This window comes from Cyprinodon tularosa, unplaced genomic scaffold, assembly GCF_016077235.1.
Source record: "Cyprinodon tularosa strain WSP-4 unplaced genomic scaffold, ASM1607723v1 ctg428, whole genome shotgun sequence".
Classification (NCBI taxonomy): domain Eukaryota; kingdom Metazoa; phylum Chordata; class Actinopteri; order Cyprinodontiformes; family Cyprinodontidae; genus Cyprinodon; species Cyprinodon tularosa.
Window position 1 is genome coordinate 84,226 of NW_024039150.1, and position 24,663 is coordinate 108,888.

The window sequence follows — 24,663 nt, forward strand, 5'->3', positions numbered from 1 at the left end:
TTTAAATGTGATTACAGGGGAGTTACTAAGAGCAGCTGCGGGTTGATAAAGGAAGATTGATAGTATGATTTTATTTTCTTTTATTGATTCCTTTCTAGCTTTGGGGTAACATATTTATGTCATATCATATTCGTTTTTTATTCGAATTGGAAAGAATAACATGTCAAATATGCTGGTGAAGATTCTCAGTCATAGTAATTCCAAAATAGTTAAAAAAAAACAATCCACTGGACTTTGTTTCCATTTTGAAATGAAAAAGCTTCCTTGATGGGAACTTGCAAACAAAGTGCAGTGGATTTTTATTTATTTTTTTAAGAATTAAATGCTTAAGTTTTAACAATTAAATAGAATATTTTTTATTTAGAAATTAGTTATTGGGCAGGCATCAATACTTTTGACTGAGAGGGATACTCATGGTAAGACAAAATGCCCAAAGGGATAAACAAGTCAAAAAAGGTTGGGAAACATTTCTCTACTTGCTAACAATATATTTTGGTCTGTTGCATTAAACTATAGTACAATGCATTGAAATTTAGGATTTTAAGTTGTCAAAAAAGTAAATAGGCTTAAGACATTTGAAAAACTTATATTGAAGTATGTAACTTTGTGTCTTTGTCTCCAACATTTTTGTTTTCCTTTAGCACAGAGTCTGCAGTAGATCTGAGGTAAAGGTGTTACAGTTGTTTGATATCTAAAATACCACATTTGTCAAAACTTGGTGCCTCCCTGGAGTCTGATCCGTGTGAGTAAATGTTAAAATGTCACAGGTGGTGAAACATTCCTCCCAGGAGGTCGTATACTGCTGACCGTTGCTGCTTTTTATATCTCAGGTTGTGCACCAGCTGTCAACAGCTTTGTGGTCTCATTAAAAGCACATCAGCTGTATTGCTCTGGGCTTGCTGGCAGAACCGGCTCCAGCTGCTGATTAACATCAGATGGAACAGAGCTGTGGAGCTCAGTGTTGAGCCAGGAAAAACAGGAACTACTGGTCTAACACACACATACATTATGATGTATAGTAGCCCTGTCAGTGTTGTGAGAAGGCTGAGAGGTGTACATTTCCTCAAGTGTTGGGATCAGTCAGGATTTTTGCTCTAACAGTAGAGGGTCATTCCTACTTTAACAGCTTGCTGCTTCTCCTCTGATTCTGCATGAAAAAAGAGCTACATAAATAAAGCTAACTTCTGATGTAAGATCTAATCTAGAGCGTTGAATGTCTTCTTGCCTTTACTTGTAACTCTGACTTCTCCATCTGCTTGTCAAAAGGGGTTTACTATCAGTTTCTAAAACACATGCTGAGTTGAGTGGCTGCGTCCTCTGAAGGCCAGATTTGTCGGCCAATTACTTCATACTGTAGAGTGGCACCGAGGCCTGTTCGGATTGGGAGACTCCACGTTATGCGGCCGACGAACGCAGCCTTCTTTTTGCTTGTTTTGAAGGACAGGACCAATGTATCCTACGTAGCCTAGTGTAAGGGAAAAGGCATTGAAAAGGGGTGAATATTGGAAGTGCAGAATAATATAAGTCTGTGAATAGTTCCATTTCAAATGAATGAGAATTGTTGTTTTAAATTGTTAGTTGGTCTTATATTTAGGGGGTAATGTCTGGTTTAGTGAAAGGTCTTATCTGTCTGCATTGTTTTTTGGCTGGCATTTAAGCACGGATTCCGATATCTCTGCAGTGTGGGGACATATCCATGATGACGGTACTGCTGCTGAAGCTCCTCAAAAATTTAATTAGCCCCCAGAACAGTAGTTGAAGTTTGGTATCCCTTTTTTGCCTGCTTTGTGCGTCAACTTCACAGTTGCTAGGCGACAGAGCGTACACTGAGTGGTGAAAGCCGGAGAAGGCTGGACCTGTTTGAAGCCACAGCAAAAACTCCTCCTGCCTCCTTATTCTGACAGACCTCCAAGGAAGCAGTCCAGGTAGTACGGGTCTTTGGAGGATACAGCCTCTGAAATCATACACACCGATAGAGGGAGACTAGCTCATTTTCCAAAAGAGCAGTGTTACCAGTTGCTTTTAGGGGGGCTAAACCTGAAAGTCAATGTGCTAATGCCTCTAGTGGCTAAAAGTTATGCGGTGCTGTTTCAAAGAAACAGCAAAATGAACCGTTTTTATGTAAACTAAAACAGGGACACAATGGAAAATCCTGGACATGGTGGTACATATGCAAGACAGCAAATGGTAGTAGGTCACCTCCAAGACTCGTGAAGGTCCTGCTGATCTAAGGCAATGAACAACTAGTGTCCCAGCTGGCTTGAGAGAAATAAAGACACTCAGATCCATAAACCCTCCAAAGAACACCTTAAAAGTCTCTAAAGGTAAATTGTGTGTGTGTTCACGTTGTTTATCTTATGTACCTGCATTGCAATCTAAATAATAAATAAATATTTATACTACCGGTAATTGAAATAATTTAACTTTATTGATTTGACATTAAATAAGCAGTGGGCTGCCATTGTGCAGTGCCCGGGGAGCAGTGTGGTGTTAAGGTACTTGCTCAAGAACACAGAGTATTACTTGCAACCTTCTCTGAGCACCAGTGCACTGCTGTAACCCACTGGACCAACACTCCCCTGAAAGAATCTAACAATTTACGAAATTGAAACTCTAGGAAGTTTTACTAGATCTGTGTCTTATGCAGAGAGAGAGAACATTGGTAGAGAAGAATGCCGGAAAGAAGGGGCCGGTGTTATGCTGAGAAGCGAATGCCTGCAGAGACCAGGGTCCCCTGTAGCTGGGTATAAGTCCTGTTAATTAAGCATGCGCCTCTCAGCATAACACCTGTTTGCCTTTCTGTAAGAGTAAGAGTGAAAACTGCCTCTTTGTCTAATTAAATGAATTTTCCTGGGAGAACAATTTTATTTATTTACTTAAAGGGGAACACCGGTTTTTTTTTTTTTTACATTGGGCCCTTGATTTTACGTTGTTACATCATGTTCTACTCACCCATATGAGTTTTGTGTCATTTGGAGCCATTCTGAAGATATTCAATTAGGTTATATAGCCAAGTAACGTCTTCCTATAGGCAAACGACTTGAAGGCACAAACTAAACTGTACATTTATTCTTTATGGTACGCCAGCATTCATAACATGTAGGCGAATCACTGTCCCCCAGACATCCACGGTTATATTTTTTATATTTATATGTTTTAAAAACAAAGTGCAGTGTGTATGACGTCATCTGTGCGCCGGCTACCATTCATTCTTCCTGTCAGCTGAACTGCTGCTAGTTTTACTCACATGCCTGGAAGATGTCTAGTGCTACTACCACAGATGATCTCACTCTCTAAATGGAATTGAACGATTCAGATTAGCTAGAATGAATAGAAGGGCTAGAGCGTAGCCGCCTGTGGCCAACTCCACAGGCGGCTACGCCTGTGGAGTTGGCACACAGATGACGTCATACACACTCTGCTTTGTTTTCAAGGATTAAACTTGGGGTTTTCGTTAAAACGCGACCAGGAAGAGGCTCGACACTCATTCATCTTTAAGAAGGACCTATTTGCCATTTTACCGACAGGCTGTTTGTTTACACTCACCCATCAGCTTTCTGTCCTGCTTACTACGTCACAGTCAGTTGCTCTCATTGGTCAGAGCGTTGGCCAATAGGCACAGACATGGTTTGAAAAACAACGGTTGTTCTCATCAACAATCTTCCGCTTCTTCTTCATCGGGGCCAGACCAAATTACATATTTAATCTCACATTTAGTCTGGTTTATCAGGCTAAATAAAGTAGTAAAATTGCAAAAATAAAATCATAAGTCAAGGACTAAGCAAGGAACTACGCAGTTGTCTGATTTCATAAAAATAAAATAAATGTTCTGATTGATTTTATATAAGAAATAGGAAGGACTCTGCTGGGGTCCCTCCTGTTAGGGACCCTGGGGCCCCAACCACCTGGGCATTAAATACTTTGCCTTTTATGGTAAGTCCGCCCCTGCTCTTTATTTTTCTAATTTAAATTTATCTCCACTTTATTCTCGTAATACTATACCTTTCTTAACTTACCGTTAGTTCTTTATTCTCTTAAAGGGACACTATGCAACATTTTTCAGTTAATTAATGTGTTCCATAACGTTATGGATGACTAAATGAGTCATTTCAGGTTGAACAAAGGTATTCTCGGCCTCCCTGGTGGTCTGTGGGGGAAATACTGCACTTGCAACTGCAGGAGCACCGACCCGCACCCACAGGCTCAGAAGTCTCGTGAGAGTCAGTCTTGCTTTACGGCGAGAACTGCTACACGCCCCCAGTTAAAAGCATTCTCGTTGCTAGCACAGTGGCAATCTTTGTGCAGTAATGCTACGTTCACGCAGCAAAAGCAGCAAAATCGCGTCTGCTGCTTCATTTTTGCTGCTTGTACCAGTTAGTTCTGACGAGCGGCTGAAGCAGCTTTGCTGCTCATGCTGTGCGGTGCAAAAGTGTGTCTGTGGCGCGTTGGGCGGAGCTTCACTATCCTTTCTCTGCCTTGCAGCTATATTTGCTGTGATCAGTGGGAATAAAGTAGTTTTAATATGTGTTTAAGTGAGAAAATACACCTGAAAACGTAATCAGTGCCGTCAGTTCATTCAGATTATTATCCTGCCTTCAATATTTTTTCTGTCGGAGCCGCTCAGACCCCCACATACCAGGGATGCGCCGACAGTATGGATCCCTTCATCAGCAGCGATTCACCGCGGCAGCTGGTAGGTGTTTTTCATCTAAATAATCCAAACTGCATATTCTGCCGGCAGATTTCTGCATTTTAAGTTAATTTAGGCGTCAATAAACTGTTTAAGAGGAGTGATCATCAGCGCTGTGTCTCTCTCCCTGCGTTAAACGCACCCGACGCGCTGCTTCAGCTGCTCAGACGTGCTGCGCCTGGTGCTCAAAACGCGCCGCGGGACCTTTTGCTGCGCCTTGACGCGCGTCAACCATTGACTTTGCATGTAAACTCGCTGCTTCTGTAGCGCCAGCTACGTCCAGTGTGAACGCAGCGTTAGTCATTCGCTGCTAAGCTCAAAACAACCGCGCCTGGCTTGACGGAGAACAGCTGTGCATATTTACGACAGTGCACTTTTACTTTCGCCCTCTGGAGGGAGCCTCACTGGAAAATCAACTACGGTTGCATAGTGTACCTTTAAAGCTAAAAGTTTTCGTACGGCTGTCTTGGTATCGTAAATTAAGTGAACTGTTCCTTTAAGACGCTCTCTTTTGTTTTTCCTAAACCCGGAAGTGCGCCGTCTGGTTGCCTTTTCTAGCATCACAGCGCAGCACCGTGGTTTGAGTAAAGCCCTTTCTTGTTTATAAGGGTATAAAACCGTGAAAATGTCCGCTGGGGTCCAGCTGGAGAACGCTAATCCGGTGATCTTCCAGCGGTCCGGGGAGAGGCTGCCTACGGCGAGCGAAGAGGATGGAGACGTTCACGACCCCATCGACGACCGCGAGATATTCGATATCCTTCTTCATCACATTTCTACACTTTTGGTTGCTTTGGACATACTTTTAACCCATTTGAATAACTTAAAATGGATATTTTTGCTTTCCATTAAAGCGTTGATAGAAAATGTTAAAAGAACCAAAACTTTAGATTGGTTTAAATTGATGGGAACAGCTGCTCTGTTACCGTGATGCGTGACATCAGCTGCCTGCTTGATTAATGTTATTACTGAGATGTTTTGTTTGATGATCTTTAACTTGTGATCACATCTGATCCGATCCATTAATGACCCGGAACATCCGCTGTCTCTGGAGGAGCTGAACGTGGTGGAGCAGGTTCGGGTTCAGGTCGGTTCTGGAAAGTTTGATCCACAATCTTTAGTCAATTAACGGCATGTGGTATAACAGAGCGACTAGGAGTGCTGAATAAGTGTGTCTTTGGAGGAGAATTAGAGCTATGGTTTATAATTCTTATGTTCTCTATCTAAAAATCTGAAAAGTGCGGCGTGCATTTGTCTTCAGTCCCTTTTACTCTGAGAGGCCAGAGTAAAACCAAAGCAAAGGAGTAACTTTGTTGAAAGTTGGTGGGAAGATTCAGATGGTGGCTGATGGACCTATAGTTACAGCCGATTCAGATGCTGAAATCGATATATCATGCATCCCTAGAAATACAATTTCAGTTCCATCCAGAAAAATATGCAAATGCTTCATTTTGAATATAACATGGCATAATTTTTCTTGTAAACTTGGAGATTTATTTTATTGCATGTTGCATATCCCAGTGGATCTGTTTCACCTTTAAATCTACAGCTCTCCCAGATTTTTTTAACTAGAAAGAAGAGCAAACTATGTGTTCTCAAGCTTCTTGCATTATAATACTAACTTGTATAAACGTACAATCTGTTGCCACTTTTAGCGTAAAAAGCTCTGTATGTCTAACGAACGGATTTTTCGGTGGAATGATCTCAAATTTTTTTAACCAACCCATATCCTAACTTTTCCTTAAACACCAAATTAGCTGCTAGTTCACTGAGTGCTGCTGTGTGTCTTTCTTTCAGCCATGTAGCTACTTTGTACGAAGTGAAATGCGACCGCAAATCAGATGTCTCAAAGCGACAGATCTGATGATGTAACACCAAGAGGCGGGACACGGGAGCAGCGGGAGAGAGGAAAAATAAACACTGACTCAAAACGCTCTGAACACAGATAACTGAACCCAACTCTGTTACCTTTGGCTAAATGAAATGAGCGGAAAGGGGGAAAAAAAGCGGAGGTTATTAGTGGGGACGTGTCCACACCAGTCCTTCAGAAAGTTAAGCCTGTGAACCAAAGCAACAAGCTGCCTTCAGACGTCAAAGAATTTTAAAAAATACATTTATGTTTAGGTATTTATGAAAGTTATTTTTACTGAAAGTGCCTGTAGGACAACTGTGTTAGTTCAAACTGGCCAATGGTCAGAGGTGTTTGTTTTTTCTACCCAATAAAACACATCATCAATGCTGCATTGGTATTTAGCGGCTGCAGGTGGATCAGAGAAACGTCTCACTGGGTCAGGTTGATGATGTGCAAGTTGAGAGGAGGTATGAACATCGCCTCTCAACGAGGGCATGTGAGCGGAGCGTGGAGCGAGCGGAACAGATATGGTGGAGCGCAGAGCTGTTTTCAATTTAAAGGCCAGAGCGAGGATTTCGCTTCGCTCCGATGTGCTCACAACCTCAATTATAAATGTTGGATTATACAATTTGTAAAATAACATTTATTTGATTTAATGTATGCGATAATTAACTGAGACAATCCACATGTATTGGTCACATAACTAAATCAAACGCCATGTGTCCCAGGGCCCTGGCATCATTAAATGAAGTAAAAATGTCAGAGCGTGGAGAGATTTCGCCGGAGCGCCAGCAAAATGAAGGTGAACGCAGAGTGGATTTTGAGCGGAGTGGCCTGGCACAACTTTGAGCGGCGGAGCGAACATCCTTCAGAGCTGGCACTCCGTTCACATCCTCTGCTCTCAACAAGGTGGAAGGAAACTAAATAAATTGGCGTGAGCTTAATTAGCAAAGAGGTCTAAAAGAAAGATAATATGGATGAAGCGCATAGATCAGAGGTCACGGATTAGAGGACCCACCCGCTGGCTAATCCGGACCCAACCTGATTTAAAACATTTATAAATGACCGCATGTTGTCTGACAGCAGTGTCTAACTTTACTTGCACCTCTTCTCCTGTTTGTACGGTAAAACCCTCCGGCACCAGGCTGCACATGATCCAAATGATCCAATGAGCTGCTGTCAGTCTGGGTTGCTGCTGCTGCTACTTTTACTCACAGCAGCCAAACCTGTAGCAAGCCGGGCGATGGGAAACGATGATGACAAAACCTGAAAGCAATTGTAGACTGCTGGAAGAACTGCAGTGAACTGGTGAAAGAAAAGTGAAATGGTGCTCAAAGATGACCCTGAACATTTAGAGGATGTCTGGCTCAACCTGCTGCTGTGAAGCAGGATTCTCCACCATGAACAGAATCAACAATAAATATGGATCCAGGCTCAAAATGAGCTCCTTGATATGTGCTTTAGAATGGCTTTGTCTCCATTCAAACCAGGTTTAAAGCCTTGCAGGGCAGCATAAAGCCCACTGCTCTCATTAAGACAGAAGAAAGAAACAAACGCTCAGTTCAGGTGTTTTATAAATTATGTGAATCAGGAAATTGTCTATAAACCAAACTGAACGATTGTTGCTCTCTGCTTCAAAAAACATTTTAGATTTTAAATTGGACAAATGTTCTTTTTTTTCTATATATTTTTTATTTAAAAATTCAATATATAACATGTCTGCATAAGAACCTCATTTTATTTCAGTGTTAAATTCTGTTTGAATTACAGATTATAATTAAAAATGTCTCCTGACCTTTACTGGATGATGATTTTCTTTATGCGGACCCCGCTGATTTTTAATTGCTGACCCCTGGTCTAGAATATTGAAAAAGAAAATCTTGACCAACTGATCAGATATTTGAGTTTAATGAAGCTACATTCTCACTTAACACATCCAACATCCCTCTGTTTGCCATGATTCACTGCGGGTCAAAGTGGATTAGTCAAACCCAGACAGCTATAGTGAAAGTTTATTATCTTACACTTTAGATTACGCGGAATAAACGTTGGCTAAAATAAAGCTTTGTTAAACTCCAATATCTGCTTGATTTGTTTGTTTTATCTGATAAAAAAAAAAAAAAACGTGGAAAAAAAAGAAAGAAAAGAGCTCATTTCCTGAGACCAACTAAGTTTTTGTCCTAAATTGTGCCTCAGCGTGACTATGGAGATATTAAAGTGTGCTACAAAGTACCTCTAACTAGGGCTGAAACAATTAATTGGATTATATTGGTGAAGGTTCACAGAAGCTTTTTCAATTCAAAATGACCCTTTAGTCTGTTCCAATTTGCATGTTTTCAAAACAAAAACAAAGCTTTATTGGGTTGCTGTATAAAACATCGGGCTCAACGCTATTTCTGATATTCTGAATTGAAAAAGCTTCCTGGATTGGAAGCGAAACGTCTTCAAACTTGGAAACAAAGTCCAATGGATGGTTTTTAATTTTCTTTTTGAGGGGAATTAATTGGATTAATTGTGATTAATTGGTTATTGAAATAAACATCAAGTATTTTAGTGATCGCTTAATCCTTAACTGGAATGTTGAGACTCTAAAACATGCCTATAGCTGAGCTACCCACCTTGTGCTGCAATTATACCAACATTGTAAAAGACATTTTTGTTTTTAAGATAAAAAAAAAAACTTTTTCAGCAGTCTACATGCTCTATTCAGAACTCCTCAAGTGGAAAAGATTTAGTTTCACCTATTTAAATGTTTAAAACGTCTTCTTTAAGGAACCTTTGGTTATCCAATTGTTAATCAATTAATCAGAAAAAATAATGGACAGATTAATGGATTTGAAAAATAATCGTTATTTTCAGCCCAGCGGTGACCAAGCGCCCTGCGCTGCGACTCGGGTTGTGGTTACATGGATGCAAGCTGACCTCTGGTGTGTTCCTCTTCAGGTCAATGATCCAGAGAGCACGGTGAGCGTGGAGTTCACTCCCACCATACCGCACTGCAGCATGGCCACCCTCATTGGCCTGTCAATCAAAGTCAAGCTCCTGCGCTCCTTGCCTGACAGGTTCAAAGTTAGTTTGCTTTTCTGCCTTTAGATATTTTATATATATATATTAAATACTATGAATTATTGTTAAAAAACTGCAGTATGTTTAATTCTGACTTTTGACTCTGCTACCAATCAGATCGACGTTCACATCACTCCTGGAACTCATGCCTCAGAGGAAGCAGGTAGGAACACACTGAGCTCTGGAATTAAAGGAGGCTATCTACCTAGAATATTAAAGAGGTCAACTTCAGTGATGGTAGAGGAGGCCTTTGTTCACTGTGTTGTTCTATACTGACACCTGCTGGATCTTGAACACCTTTGCATTCACATAGCATCTTGATTCATATGTTGCAGCTAATATACGCAACGGTTGAAATAAGAAATGAGAATAATTTTCTTTCCCATTGAGTTCCGTCCCAGTGTTCACGGGGATGGACGTCTGTGTCTTCAGCAGGCGTAGAGCTAACAGAACTGGCAGCGTTGCGAGGCAAGGGCTCAAACATGTACGGCTGTAAGCCTTCTACACCAAACCAAGCTTCTGCCGCCCTGGCGTCCTCTTCCACAACATCTTCATCCCGCTTTCCTCCTCTAAATAAAAAATGGATGATGGAGGAGACTCATCCACGACCTCCGACACAAAACTCTCCTCCTCTTGCATGTTTCCTCTGTCCATAGCGTTCCTTGACAGTGTCGTTTCTAAGTCACCAATTTAGCGCTACTTGGTACCAATGGAATTTCCCATTGAGAACCTACTAGCATTAAGTTGCTAACTGGTTAGCAAGATGCTTCTGAGAAACCGGCCACAATCAAACTGGCTTGCAAACCTTCCACCAAAACAATCCCGCCCTCTTGATAATCGCCCAATCACATTCACTTTATTCACTCGTGTAAAGTCGTGCACCACTTGGGAGAATTCGGAAATGCAATGGTTGGAACAGCAGTTTTCCCTATGAATTAAAGTTAACCTGGTTGGGACCAGGTTGTCCTCAATGACCTCAGTGCCCTCTGTCTCTCCTCCTATGAGGTGAGACAGAGGTAAAAACATAATTAGAGAATCCAATCTAAAGATTTTATGCACTGAGAGTTAAATATAGAGAGGGTTCTCAGACGTGGTATAGATGTCCTTTCATAATCAGGTTTCTATGAGCTCCATTGACATTGACTTGGAAAACTGCACTGTTTTGTGACTTGACCTGGATTTTTACACCGACTCAAGACTTGAATTTAACTTGAACTGGTTTACTTAAAAAGACACAATGTTTTAACCAAAATTTCAAATTTTTATTAAAAAAAAATGTGCGCCATTATTTCCTTATACTCATCCCATAGTAATATATGCAGACTGAGCAGATCAACTTTGACTTGACCTCTGGTGACCAGGATGTTATATGGAAGTCTATATGTGAAAATATTGAATGTAAAAAAACTTCTTAAATTTGCAGTTCTTAAAAGTAAAACTTGGTTTGAAGAATCCAGAAATGTAAAGTTTCCATTCTCTGCTTTTTTCTGCAGTGAACAAACAGCTGGGGGACAAAGAGCGCGTGGCGGCAGCTTTGGAGAACTCGTCTTTGTTGGAGGTGGTCAACCAATGCCTGTCCAGCAGAACCATCTAATCTCTCAGTTATCTAGCTTTAGAAACCAGGACCGCTTGATATTTTCTTTCTTTCTCCATGACATCATCCCCGACCTGGAGCTGCTGCTGGTACTCAAATCCAAATAAATTAGAAAAGCAGAAATATAAACCTCTCATTAAAGCAGAAAAAGCTTCTTTTAAATAGTTTTGATGTACAGCTGTTGTTACCTGTGTATAATACGCATAATTTCTCTGTTTTTAATTAAATAAATCATTGAGAAAAACTGTTTCTATTAGTTTTTCATTAAAGAAAAAAGAGTTGAAAGCCCTCACTGGCCATATTGGGGTCAAATGTTGCCCGCCTGATGTCTAAGTGGTAATATTAATATTTTTTCATCATCTGCCCAGCGTTTCATTTTTCTCTGTCGGAGTAGATGCAGTTTAGCCCGCAGGGTCGATGAGCACCATTAGAGTCATAAGGCTCTGCACTATAGAGATTAAACACTGAGTTTGATTCTATCGCTTTAAACTGATTTTGTAGGCAGGTGAAATTACAAACTTTATAGAACAAGGAAGAAAACTGAAAAACATGTCAGTGCAGCAAATAATCCAACAGAACGGGCGGTCCGTGTGTAAACTATTATGGCTTATATATGAAATGAAAGTTTAAATATCCTTCCATTAAAGACAGAAAAATATCAGCTGCCAGTAAAATAAATTGAAATCATCAAAAATAATGAATAACAATTATAAAAAATGGAGATCAGGATATTGATTTAGAATATAATTATACATATTACATATTCATATATTAATAAATATAACCAGCAAACAAGCCTAAATGACAAACTGAACTATGATGGAATCACTGAAATCAGCTGTTTTCTGTAATGTTCAGGAAATGTTCAAACTTCTGCACCTGTTGACAGGTATGTTGGTTCAATGTTCATGAGGAAGTTTCTTCAATTTAAATTTTTTTCTAAATTGTCATTTATTAATTTATTTATTGTTTCAATTTTGTGTTATTTAAATTACTAGAGTGCATTTATCATGTTTGTAATGTGAGGGTATGTAAACTTTCAAGCACAACTCTACTTTATGCAAACCTGATGATCAGATCAATCTCCAATAGAACGCATACAATGTTTGTTCTTAGCTGGTTTTCTCTTTACGGCGAGTGTTGTTCTCTTAGTGATGGAAATGGATAGACGCAGTCTGCAATGTGTCTGTTGCGCTGTTAAAGTATTACGTGAACTCTTTACGATGTGTAATAGAATAGAATAGAAAATCCCTTTATTGTCCCACAATGGGGAAATTCTTGTATTTACAGCAGCAAAGCAATTATAGGTGAAATGGTCACACAAATATGGATCTTAGGAAAAATGTAAAAGAATAACATAATAGTGAAGGGTTAAAAGAAAAACAAAAAAATACTGTACTGTAAAGTGCTTTTAACAATAGAAAAAGTGCATCTGGAGAATAAATAACCAATATACATCTATGGACAGTTTTAGAGTAGAGGATATTTGAAAATAGCAGCAACATCAGAGATGCACAAAATGACAGCAGCATGTTATTGAACTGACTAAAATAGAAACTGTGAAAAATCAGCATGAATGTAACAACTTATACAGGTGCTGTACATAAAATTAGAATATCATGAAAAAGTAGATTGATTTCAGTAATTCCATTTAAAAAGTGAAACTTGTATATTATATTCATACATTACATACAAACTCATATATTTCAGATGTTTATTTTGTTTAATTTTGATTATTACAAATGACAACAAATGAAAATCTCAAATTCATCATATCAGAAAATTAGAATATTGTGAAAAGGTTCAAAATTGATGGCCCCTGGTGCCACACTCTAATCAGCTAATTAACTCAAACCACCTGCAAAAGCCTTTAAATGGTCTTTCAGTCTAGTTCTATAGGCTACACAATCATGGGGAAGACTGCTGACTTGACAGTTGTCCAAAAGACGACCATCGACACATTGCACAAGGAGGGCAAGACACAAAAGGTCATCGCTAAAGAGGCTGGCTGTTCACAGAGCTCAGTGTCCAAGCACATTAATAGAGAGGCGAAGGGAAGGAAAAGATGTGGTCGAAAAAAGTGTACAAGCAAGAGAGATAACCGCACCCTGGAGAGGATTGTGAAACAAAACCCATTCAAAAATGTGGGGGAGATTCACAAAGAGTGGACTGCAGCTGGAGTGAGTGCTTCAAGAACCACCACACACAGACGTATGAAAGACATGGGTTTCTGCTGTCGCATTCCTTGTGTCAAGCCACTCTTGAACCACAGACAGCGTCAGAAGCGTCTTGCCTGGGCTAAAGAGAAACAGGACTGGACTGCTGGTGAGTGGTCCAAAGTCATGTTCTCTGATGAAAGTAAATTTTGCATTTCCTTTGGAAATCAAGGTCCCAGAGTCTGGAGGAAAAGAAGAGAGGCACTTCATCCACGTTGCTTGAAGTCCAGTGTAAAGTTTCCACAGTCAGTGATGGTTTGGGGTGCCATGTCATCTGCTGGTGTTGGTCCATTGTGTTTTCTGAGGTCCAGGGTCAACGCAGCCACATACCAGGAAGTTTTAGAGCACTTCATGCTTCCTGCAGCTGACCAACTTTTTGGAGATGCAGATTTCATTTTCCAACAGGACTTGGCACCTGCACACAGTGCCAAAGCTACCAGTACCTGGTTGAAGGACCATGGTATCCCTGTTCTTAATTGGCCAGCAAACTCTCCTGACCTTAACCCCATAGAAAATCTATGGGGTATTGTGAAGAAGAAGATGCAATACACCAGACCCAACAATTCAGAAGAGCTAAAAGCCACTATTAGAGCAACCTGGGCTATCATAACACCTGAGCAGTGCCACAGACTGATCGACTCCATGCCACGCCGCATTGCTGCAGTAATACAGGCCAAAGGAGGCCCAACTAAATACTGAGTGCTGTACATGCTCATACTTTTCATGTTCATACTTTTCAGTTGGCCAACATTTCTATAAATCCTTTGTTTTTATTGGTCTTCAGTAATATTCTAATTTTCTGATATGATGAATTTGAGATTTTCATTTGTTGTCATTTGTAATCATCAAAATTAAACCAAATAAACATCTGAAATATATGAGTTTGTATGTAATCTATGAATATAATATACAAGTTTCACTTTTTAAATGGAATTACTGAAATCAATCTACTTTTTCATGATATTCTAATTTTATGACCAGCACCTGTAGAGTCTAACGGCTGCTGGAAGGAAGGATCTGTGATAATGCTCCCTGGTGCATTTAGGGTGCAGCAGTTTTGGATGCAGCACAACAGTATTACAAAAACTTTTTTTTGTAAATCTACAGTCTTTTTCCTATTAATATTATGAAACAACCATTGTCTCCACCCTCTAAATGTTGAACTTGTCCATGTTTTTCTCAGATTCTGGCCTCAGACTGCCTTAAAGTTGCAGTTCAGGTTAGTTGACTCATTCAAAGACGGATCTGACCCTTTTGAAGCAAGATAATCACGCTGTTTTTAAAGAAGTTTGGTGTGAATCAAGTGACGAATATCAACCAAATATAAAAAAATACTTGGGTTAAAAGTTATGCAATGAATCAGTGCAAACTTGTTTGTTTTTAAACACAGAAATCACAGCATATCAGGAGATTTTGACACAGCATAATCCAATCAAACAACTTAAGAAAAAAGAAAAATCCCTTCTATACTCCAATGCTCCAATTTGATTGGCTGATTGCTGATTGTCCAATTAGCGCTGCAGAGATTGGCTGTGACCAAGTCTTATAAACATGTAATGTTCCCATTTGTCCACTAGGTAGTGCCATAAACACGAATATTCAGTCTACAAGATTAGAGCGTGGTCATGCCAAACCACATGTCCACTACTCATTTTTCATATCTCTGTTATTAATCACTGAAACCTTATAATTGAAGATAGGATTTGCTGTTTGAAAATCAAATTTGTTAAAAGTTTTGATCCAACTATTTTAGCTGTGAAGTATTTGAGGATTAAAAAGCCTTAGATTGTTATTTTTCAGTATAGTTTGATGTTGCTACATTAAGGCGAACTCATTGTATTGTAACATAACAAAGTGTTTCTAAAAGTAGGCTATCACAGCTGCTCCCCCACCCCTCCCTCTCTGGTTCCACATCTGGAAACATTGCATCACTGCTCCAGACCGGATAGGAGACCCAGTCTGCACAGCTGCATGGGCTAAAACCAGAGCCATGAATACAGAGAGTTCAGGCAACACACATGATCACAAGGGTGGCAGTCATGCTGTTTTTGTCTCAGAAGTCGGAAATGGGATCTTGAAATGCCTCAGATTCTAGCTGAACGTGTTTATTTAAGAAGTTAATAAGTAAGTTTAGGCAGTAAGTGGGATCTTCTAATTATACTCCGATTATACTCTGATTAATTATAGCTGTTTGTTTTTTTCCCCCCAGGCTCTTAAAAGGCATGACCATCTTGACCAATAATAGAGAAAAGAGTTATCCTGGTTAAAGAAGATTACATTTTGTAGCATAAAGTATATAAACTATAAACAGACAACATAAGACAGAGGATGAACATAGTCAGCTTGATTTAAGGAAAAGGATTCATATGCTAATAGATCAGAAATGTGCAAACTTTAGAGGGATTCAGTAAATAAGTAATGATGTGTTACCATGTACAAAAACAGCTATTTATATTGATCTAAAACTGATATAATGAGAGATACACTAAAATGATTAGACTTTTTTTCTATATCAAAAGGTTTGCTGTTTTTGTGGTTCTGGATGGGGGCCAACAGGGGTTAGGGCCCCATGTAGTGCTTGTCTTGGCCCCCATCAGTAGTCTGGCACATAACTGAAACGATTTCAAAGGCAGGACCAACAGAGTTGCCGGAAACTGCTTAGAACCAAACAGGTAACTATGGATGTGATGAAAAAACATGTTTTTAAAAAAGAAATGAAAATTTCTAGTAAATTAACTGACCTGCTGCCATTAGCAGGCTTGACGTTGCCATGACAACGTAACTTCCATGCACTTGTGTTGATTAGTCCTCCAAATGATTGGTAATAGTAAATAAAAAGAGTCAAAATCATTTCCTAAGACATTCATAAGAACTTTATAAATTGTGCAAAGTATTCTTAACAGATTTTTTTTATTTATTTATCTCCCTCTCGCCAATAGGGGGTGCTGTAGCAGCTCCACTTCCTGTGGCCTAGCTCAGTAAATTAATTTAATAGCAGAGGTGTGTGTCAGGGTCACCATGTATCCAAACAGGGCCAAATCGGAAGCAAACTAAGCGGCTGTGAAGGACCCTTGAGCAACTAGCGGGCGGCAAGAACATTTTCTTTTTTGTTTTGTTAAACTATCAAAATATTGTAGGGTTAGGCAATATGGACTTCAAATGTTTTTATGATATTTTGTGGAAGTGGTGATAAATGCAAAGATAAAAACTTATTTGCAGTCTTTCTTTGGTAACTGTATGGATGTGACTGCATGCCACAGCAATCACAATTATTCCTCTTTAAACACATACAAGTTAGAGTAGGTTTTTTTAGGACACCAGTTGCATAAAGAAATGTGATTTATATCACTAAACATCCATAGTTACCCTTTGTTTAATCATTAGAATTTGTCAATATACCCCAATGGAAAATAAAGGAAAACTAAAAAGTCTGACAATTAACCCATTTTTTGAGGGGATTTTAAATATAATTAATCATAATTTATCATTTACACGATAAATCATAATTCCCTTAGTAAAATTAAAAATATGATAAATGCCCTCCCCTACCATTTAGAAATAATCACCTATAGATGAAATAAAGGTATTGGTCTTGGAGCCAGATTGTAATAAAGCACGGAATGACCAGTGTAAAGACCTCAGCGATAATAATATGCTTTATATTTCACTGTTTATTTGATTTAACTTGTTTCAGTATGATTTTATGTATTATTTTTAGCTAACTTATTAAAAATAGTTTATGAATTTGTTGTTCTTGCACTACAGGTTAATAGTTGGAACTTGAAGGGCTGGTTATCGTCCCACAGCAGTGTGTTTCAGTGAGCTTATTGCAGATATTTTTGATTTATGCTCAATATTGAAAGGAGGTCTGCGCTGTTATCCCGCACCACAACACAAGAGGGACAATCAGGAACTAGCTGTGGGTCTAGATACGGTCGAGGCGGTGAGGAAATTTGGGGTCCTAGCAAAAACAAGCCCGTAAAGTACCAAACAGGAAATACGCATAGAGTAGAGCAGATGTAGATTTGACCAATAAGAGGCCTCCTGTTTGCAGCACTGTCTGCAATCATCTATAATTTTGGAGCTTAAGAACTGATTCAATGTTAACCACCTAAAGGATGCATGCAGCATATATAGCCCTTCCTTGTCATGCACATCCTAGTGACGGTGGCATATGGTGTCATTTTCTATTTCTCCAAACTGTAAAATCATTGCAACAAACTAAATTATAGTAAAACTAAAATGCTTTTTTTTTTAACCAAACAGGGATGTTCCTCTTATATTTGGCGAATTTATTTCAGAATATTTTCCAAAAATATGTTGCTGTGCTTGATGGGGTTTTGCATCTAAAGGCTAATGTTTCCCGTCTTACGTGCATTGTTGCCAGGTTGGGATGTTTCCCAAGCTGGCAGTTTAGGATGGCCATCTATGGGTAAAAAATGTTTTTCTTTAGATTTATGGACTAAGAGATCAATAGACTTTGGTTCAAACTGGACAAGATTTTGTATATTCAGGTAGTTTATGAAAATTTTTTGGGCCAGAAAACTTGAGTCAGTGACATCTGGCAACCCTGCTGGACGTTACACAGCAGCAGTCACTGGCATGTCCGTGTTTATAACCACAGCCAGTAAAACCGCTGTATAGAAGTCTTGGTGATGGTTGTCGTGTGATGCTTGAAGATAGATCAGTTAATCTATAATGTGTATTTGTATTGTGTTTCGCATCTGCTCCACGTTTGACTGTGCTTCTATTTTATTTTATTTTTTTTTCCGGGGAGAGCTCCAAAATCTAATTCTGATTAGGACCCTATTGAGGTTTGGACCGGCCCCATGCATAATCCAGTGTGTGCAGGGCTCTGGCTGAGGGGCCCTGTGCACAACCCAGTGTATGAAAGGCCCTGGCTGAGGGGCCTGCCTGCAGAACCCAGTGTGTGCAGGGTTATGGATGAGGGGCCCTTTGCAGAACCCGGTTTATGCAGGGCTCTGGCTGAGGGGCCCTGTGCAGAACCCAGTGTATGCAGGGCTCTGGCTTAGTTGCCCGCCTGCAGACCCCAGTGTATGCAGGGCTCTGGCTTAGTTGCCCACCTGCAGAACCCAGTGTGTGCAGGGTTCTGGATGAGGGGCCCTGTGCAGAACCCAGTGTATGCAGGGCTCTGGCTTAGTTGCCCGCCTGCAGAACCCAGTGTATGCAGGGCTCTGGCTTAGTTGCCCACCTGCAGAACCCAGTGTGTGCAGGGTTCTGGATGAGGGGCCCTGTGCAGAACCCAGTGTATGCAGGGCTCTGGCTTAGTTGCCCACCTGCAGAACCCAGTGTGTGCAGGGTTCTGGATGAGGGGCCCTGTGCAGAACCCAGTGTATGCAGAGCTCTGGCTGAGTTGCCCGCCTGCAGAACCTAGTGTATGCAGGGCTCTGGCTGAGTTGCCCGCCTGCAGAACCTAGTGTATGCAGGGCTCTGGCTGAGTTGCCCGCCTGCAGAACCCAGTGTATGCAGGGCTCTGGCTGAGTTGCCCGCCTGCAGAACCTAGTGTATGCAGGGCTCTGGCTGAGTTGCCCGCCTGCAGAACCCAGTGTATGCAGGGCTCTGGCTGAGTTGCCCGCCTGCAGAACCTAGTGTATGCAGGGCTCTGGCTGAGTTGCCCGCCTGCAGAACCCAGTGTATGCAGGGCTCTGGATGAGGGGCCCTGTGCAGAACCCAGTGTATGCAGAGCTCTGGCTGAGTTGCCCGCCTGCAGAACCTAGTGTATGCAGGGCTCTGGCTGAGTTGCCCGCCTGCAGAACCCAGTGTACGCAGGGCTCTGGCTGAGTTGCCCGCCTGCAGAACCCAGTGTATGCAGGGCTCTGGCTGAGGGGCCCGCCTGCAGAACCCAGTGTTTGCAGGGCTCTGGCTTAGTTGCCCGCCTGCAGAACCCAGGGGATGCAGGGCTCTGGCTGAGTTGCCCGCCTGCAGAACCCAGTGTATGCAGGGCTCTGGCTGAGGGGCCCGCCTGCTGCCGCTTCTCCTCTGCAGACTTCAGGATTGGCTGCGCTCTGCTTCTCATCTCCACCGCAGGATACTGACGGTCCATGGAGGATTATTAGCCGATCCAGTCTTTATCAGGTAAGCCAAAACAAACCTTATCTGCTCCTTTTTATGAACGGCTGTGAGCGGGAGCGTTGGTGGAAAATAACCGCGGCGAAGCGGAAACGATGTGGCCGATGTGGCCCCAGCAAGACGCACAAGTTGTCAACTTCTTGAAAGCAGCTGGGAGTCATTCCAGCAGCGGTGGTTTGTTTATTTCCCACACTTTATGTCTCCTATCTGTTGTCGGTTCGACAAAATATGTTTTATTTGTGTGTTTTTTTGCTTTTTCTCATATATAATCTCTCTCGGAGGGGTTTATTTCCTATCAAATCTTCATCTTTTTTTCTTTTTTAAAGCATGTGTTTTGAATCAGACAGGACGGCGGGTTCTTCTGAAACATGCAACAAAAATTAAACACGATTCTTGAACACATTACAAAGGAGTGCTTTAAAAATGTATTTCTTCGTCTACTTGATTTGTCTTAGAGTTTGTTCTCAGCTTCTCACACTAAATGTCTTGGCTCATCCTGTGAGCACTTAATGTTCTGGAAACATGGAGTTTATAGAGCTGTTTGCTTTGAACTGTGAGTTAACTCTGATCACATGTTCTCCAAGAGTTACTGAAACTGGTCTTCATTGCTCCCCCAAAGCCTTACAGAATTCAAAAAACGAAAATAAAATACTATGATTTTCATTTCAATGCAATTTGTAGTCTTGTGTGGTTCTAGATGGGGGCCATCAGGGGCCACGGCCCCATAAACTTGGCCTTGGTCACCGTTATGGCCCCTATAGTGAATGTCAAGTTATTTTGATAATCTGCTCTGGTACAGGAATTGTAACTGATTGATCCATTAGAACTATTTCATGTTAGTTTAAGAGTTTTGTTTTAATAATAATTAAAAAGTTAAGATGCTTTCACACCAAATGCAATCTGGCCGTCAGAAATGCTTCGATGCTGAAATTTGACGAAATGTGATGCATCTGGTTGTCTATCTCTTCAGGCAAGCCGAGAGGTCAGCTTTGCTTTATTTACTTTGATAAGTTGGAAAAATGGTTTAAACATGTTTTTAAGTGACAAAGTCCATCTCAGAACATAATCGGTGCTAAAAGTTCATCAGGATTTTGATCCCACTAAAATATTCAGTTCTTGTTCAGGGTGCCAGACCGGCAGCGTACCCGCGGGAGGTCAGCAGCGCTGGGAATCCGCAGTGAAAGCTGACTAAAGCGGCAATTCTTTCAGGGATTTCCTGCTGCTGTTTATAGTGGTTTCAAGTTAATATAAAGTGTTTTTAAGGTTTGTGTTAAAAATTGCAAGTACCAGAACATAAATCAGATATTTTTGGCGACAAGTTTTAACATCTTTAATTAATTTCGTTATCAATAATTTTTTTTGCCATGGTTCATAGAACACAAATGTTTTAGAGGAGTAATAATGATCAGAGCTCACTCTGCTTTGATGGTACATCATAATCTATTCTCTCGCTAGTTTTTAAAACTTAGGAGTTGAATATTTATTTTTCATAAGCAGATGTGACATGTTGGTCTCCCTCCCAAACACTCCTAGAACAGCTTTCCTGATTGGTTGAGGCTCCGGCATCCAGCAGCAAATGTACATATTTCTGATCTCCAGCATTGAACGGTTGGTTCCCAGGACGCTTCGATGTTGTTTTTTTCTTGTTTCTTCCCCTTTTCCCATCTATCGGCTTGCAGATCAGCTGAAGAATAAGAATACCATGGGGCTGCAAACAGCATTGGACACAGTGTGTTTTTTTAATAATTTGCAGTGTTGTTTGCATGCCAAACATATATAGAGTGAATGTAGCTCCATTGTTGTCAAACGAAAGAAATGGAAATTTGAAAAAAATAAATAAAATGCAACCAAGAAATTAAACTTTGAAAAATGTCCTTTTTATTAATTATGAGCCTCTAGACAATTTAATCGGGTCTTTCATTCCTTTCATTTAAGTTTATTGTGTCAGTAGCTTACTGTTGTGTAGAAAAGTTCCTACTTCAACTCACTTGCATAGAGCTGTGCACAATCTGCATCTCTCTTTACCTTCTTAAAGGAATAGTACACCCAAAACATGATTAGCCTTCATTTTCTACTCACCCCCATGCTGACCAACACTCTGGAGTACTTTTTTGATATCTCAAATGCATCTGGAGATCTGGGAGGCTTCTTGCTGTCTGCTGACATTCAAATAATGGAGGTCTATGGCGCCTGAGGCAGAAAGGTCCATAAAAGTCCACAAAAAACGTGTCAATATTCCTCCATACTGCTCGTCCAATGTATTCCAAATGTCCTGAGTGGGTAGCGTCTATAATTTACTCGAAACGAAGTCATTTAGAATGTTTTTAGAGCATAAACAGTAGTGTATAGGATTTCCTAAAAGCGCGTTCACGACGCTACGGAAACTGCGGCAGACCAAACCAGACGAAAGTGCGCATTCAGCTCGGCAAAGAACTCATGCTCTTCCTCAACACTGAAGTCCTCAGACATTTTTCTTTCGTTGTTTCTTTCTTTGCACAGGTAAACAGCACATTTCTTCTTCTACGCTTGCATTATCGGCAGAGCAGACGCTGAATGCGCACTTTCATCTGGTTTGGTCTGCCGCGGTTTCCGTAGACTCGTGAACGCGCTTTCAGAAAATCCTATACACTACTTTTTATGCTCTAAAAACATTCTAAATGACTTCGTTTCGGGTAAATTCTGGATGCTACCCACTCAGGACACTTGGAATACATTGGACGAGCAGTATGGAGGAATATTGACACGTTTTTTGTGGACTTTTATGGACCTTTCTGTCTCGGTCACCATAGACCTCCATTATTTGAATGTCAGCAAACAGCAAGAAGCCTCCCAGATCTCCAGATGCATTTGAGATATCAAAAAAGTACTCCAGAGTGTTGTTCAGCATGGGGGTGAGTAGAAAATGAAGGCTAATCATGTTTTGGGTGTACTATTCCTTTAATGGCAGCAAGGCAAATTGAGGCGTATTGCCGCCACCTACAGAGCTACAGTCAAAGAGTTGGTGTCTTATTTCTTTTAGAAATAAGACACCAACTCTATGCTTGTGGGCAAAGTACACCATCCCAGCCCTAAAAAGACTTTATGCAGTCTTTAACATTAAATGACTGCACATAGAGATTTCCCCAATCTCTTTGTAAATGTCCTAAATGTATTATTCTACATGTGTAAAAAACCTCTTAACCTTTTTTGATTGTACTTTATACTTGTTATTTTTTATTCCGTTGAACAGCAAGGCTGCTTCTGCATTATTTCCAACTTAGCAACTTTGTCGTCATATTTAGCAACTCTTCAGACCCTCTAGCAACTTTCTCCTCAAAAAGTAACAAATCTAACGACCTTTTCATGTCTAGTTGGAGACTTTGTTCACAAAACATATAGATTATTTCGTACATAGAATTTTTTGTCTTCAGCATAGCGTGAGCGAGCCCCTCCGTCCTCCAAAACACAGGGACTCGGATGCAGCAGCTACAGCCTGTGTCTGCAGTCAGAGTGCAGAGCGACCCAGCAGAGAGCCATGAGCTGCCCGTCCTCAGCCAGAGGAGAGGGGGCTGGGGGCCAGTAAGGCAGGAGGGGGGAAGCACAGGGCCGCTGGTGTCGAGGCTACCATCACAGAGTCGTGTTCGATCGCTCCGTTCCCTGCTGGCTCCCTGCGCCCATCCGCCGGGGTTGGCGGAGCAGCCCCGGAGCTGACGGCTTGGTTCTAGTGCCTGGTGTGTTTCGACTACATGCTGCACTGTAATCGACAAAAATCCCAGGCGATTCTAAACTTCCCCATGGACATTTCTTTAGGTATGAAAAGTAGGACATCTTGAAAAAGAGGACGTCTGCTCACCCTACCAACAACAATCAACAATTTGATGTTTCAGTGAGTGAGTGCTTGTTGCTATGATGCGTCTTTGCTCAGCAGCTTCACTCATCTAAATATTCCTGAGCATACCATAAAAGGAAGAAAACCTGTCATTTAATTCTGGGGCTTTTAGCCAGGCTTGCATTAGGAATTATAGAACAGCAAATATACCATTTTCAGCCCAACCAATGTTACACACCCTATTCAGAGACCTTAAGGACTAGGGGTGGAATGGTTCACAAAATCCACGGTTCGGTTCACGGTTTCATGGTCACGGTTTTTGGTTCGGTTCGGCATATGTTGATTGTTACACCGAAATCCCATAAAAATTTATGAAATTAATAAAAAAAAAAAACGAATGAATTGTAATTTTTTTTATGATTTGTGGAAACCCTGGATCATTTCTGCATGTTTTGCTGCTTTGAATTCAATCATCTCACGCATGCTCTCTACGATCTCCAAGGAACTCAGAGCGGAGCAGACGAAGCCACAGTGGAGGCTAGAGTCCTGCACGGGTCGAGTTTAACCAACCCGCACTTGCCGAACCCGTTAGGATGACTACCGAACCCGACCCGTCACCCACGGATATCTTCAATTCAAATCCGAACCTGACCCGACCCGTTGATATTTAACCCGCAACCTAGGCCTGGGCGATATGGAAAAAAAAACTATATCACGATATGGATTATTTTATATCACGATAACGATATATATCACGATATACCACAACTGATGTTGCATTTTATGCTATAGTTGACATAGGATAGCCATAAAACACAGATGCTGTTTTCCTATATCTATAAATAATTGTGTCAGTCACGTGACTAGAATCAGCTGACGAGGCGACGTAGGGAAAACCCACAGACATACGTTCTTAGGTGTATGGAGATAACTCTAATGGGAAATTTGGAATAACATGCGTATGCTGTAAAAGCACACAGTTCATTGGTGTAAACATATTAGTAAAACCAATAATAGTAAAACTAGCGAACAAACAAAAGTGCATAGCAATGTCAGGCTCATACCTTGGGCGAGCATCACTCCGGTGTGGTCCTCAAGAAAGTACACTGTCTGGTCTGTAGACACGGTCTGTAGACACTGAGCGCGGAGGGTCCAGTCCTTGATGAAATGGATGGTGAGACTCATATAAGGCTGTGTTGCTCTACTCATCCACATGTCCGTAGTCAACGCATAATGCGTCGCACCACTGCGTACCTCTCTCTCCACTTCAGCCCGACAACTAGCATATAAGCCAGGCAGCTCCACTTTACTGAAATGTTTTCGACTAGGCATCACATATCTGGGATCGAG

General features: G+C 41.0%; 2 protein-coding genes across 4 annotated transcripts in view; both read left to right on the plus strand.

Moving 5' to 3' along the window:
• The first annotated feature begins 5,210 nt into the window (after positions 1 to 5,210).
• Positions 5,211 to 11,446, plus strand: ciao2b (cytosolic iron-sulfur assembly component 2B). The gene is made up of 5 exons (XM_038299400.1): positions 5,211 to 5,442; positions 5,695 to 5,774; positions 9,483 to 9,608; positions 9,723 to 9,768; positions 11,099 to 11,446. Exons 1-5 carry the CDS (start codon positions 5,316 to 5,318, stop codon positions 11,197 to 11,199), a joined length of 480 nt encoding a protein of 159 aa, XP_038155328.1. The 5' UTR covers positions 5,211 to 5,315; the 3' UTR covers positions 11,200 to 11,446.
• Positions 11,447 to 19,364: 7,918 nt separating this feature from the next.
• wipf1b (WAS/WASL interacting protein family, member 1b) overlaps positions 19,365 to 24,663 on the plus strand; it is a 60,011-nt gene continuing 54,712 nt past the window's right edge. For 2 of the 3 annotated variants that reach the window (XM_038299405.1, XM_038299408.1), the window contains exon 1: positions 19,365 to 19,511. The gene's annotated coding sequence lies outside the window, so the exon portion shown is untranslated. The remainder of the gene's footprint in view (positions 19,512 to 24,663) is intronic. The other variant, XM_038299406.1, reaches the window with a different exon arrangement.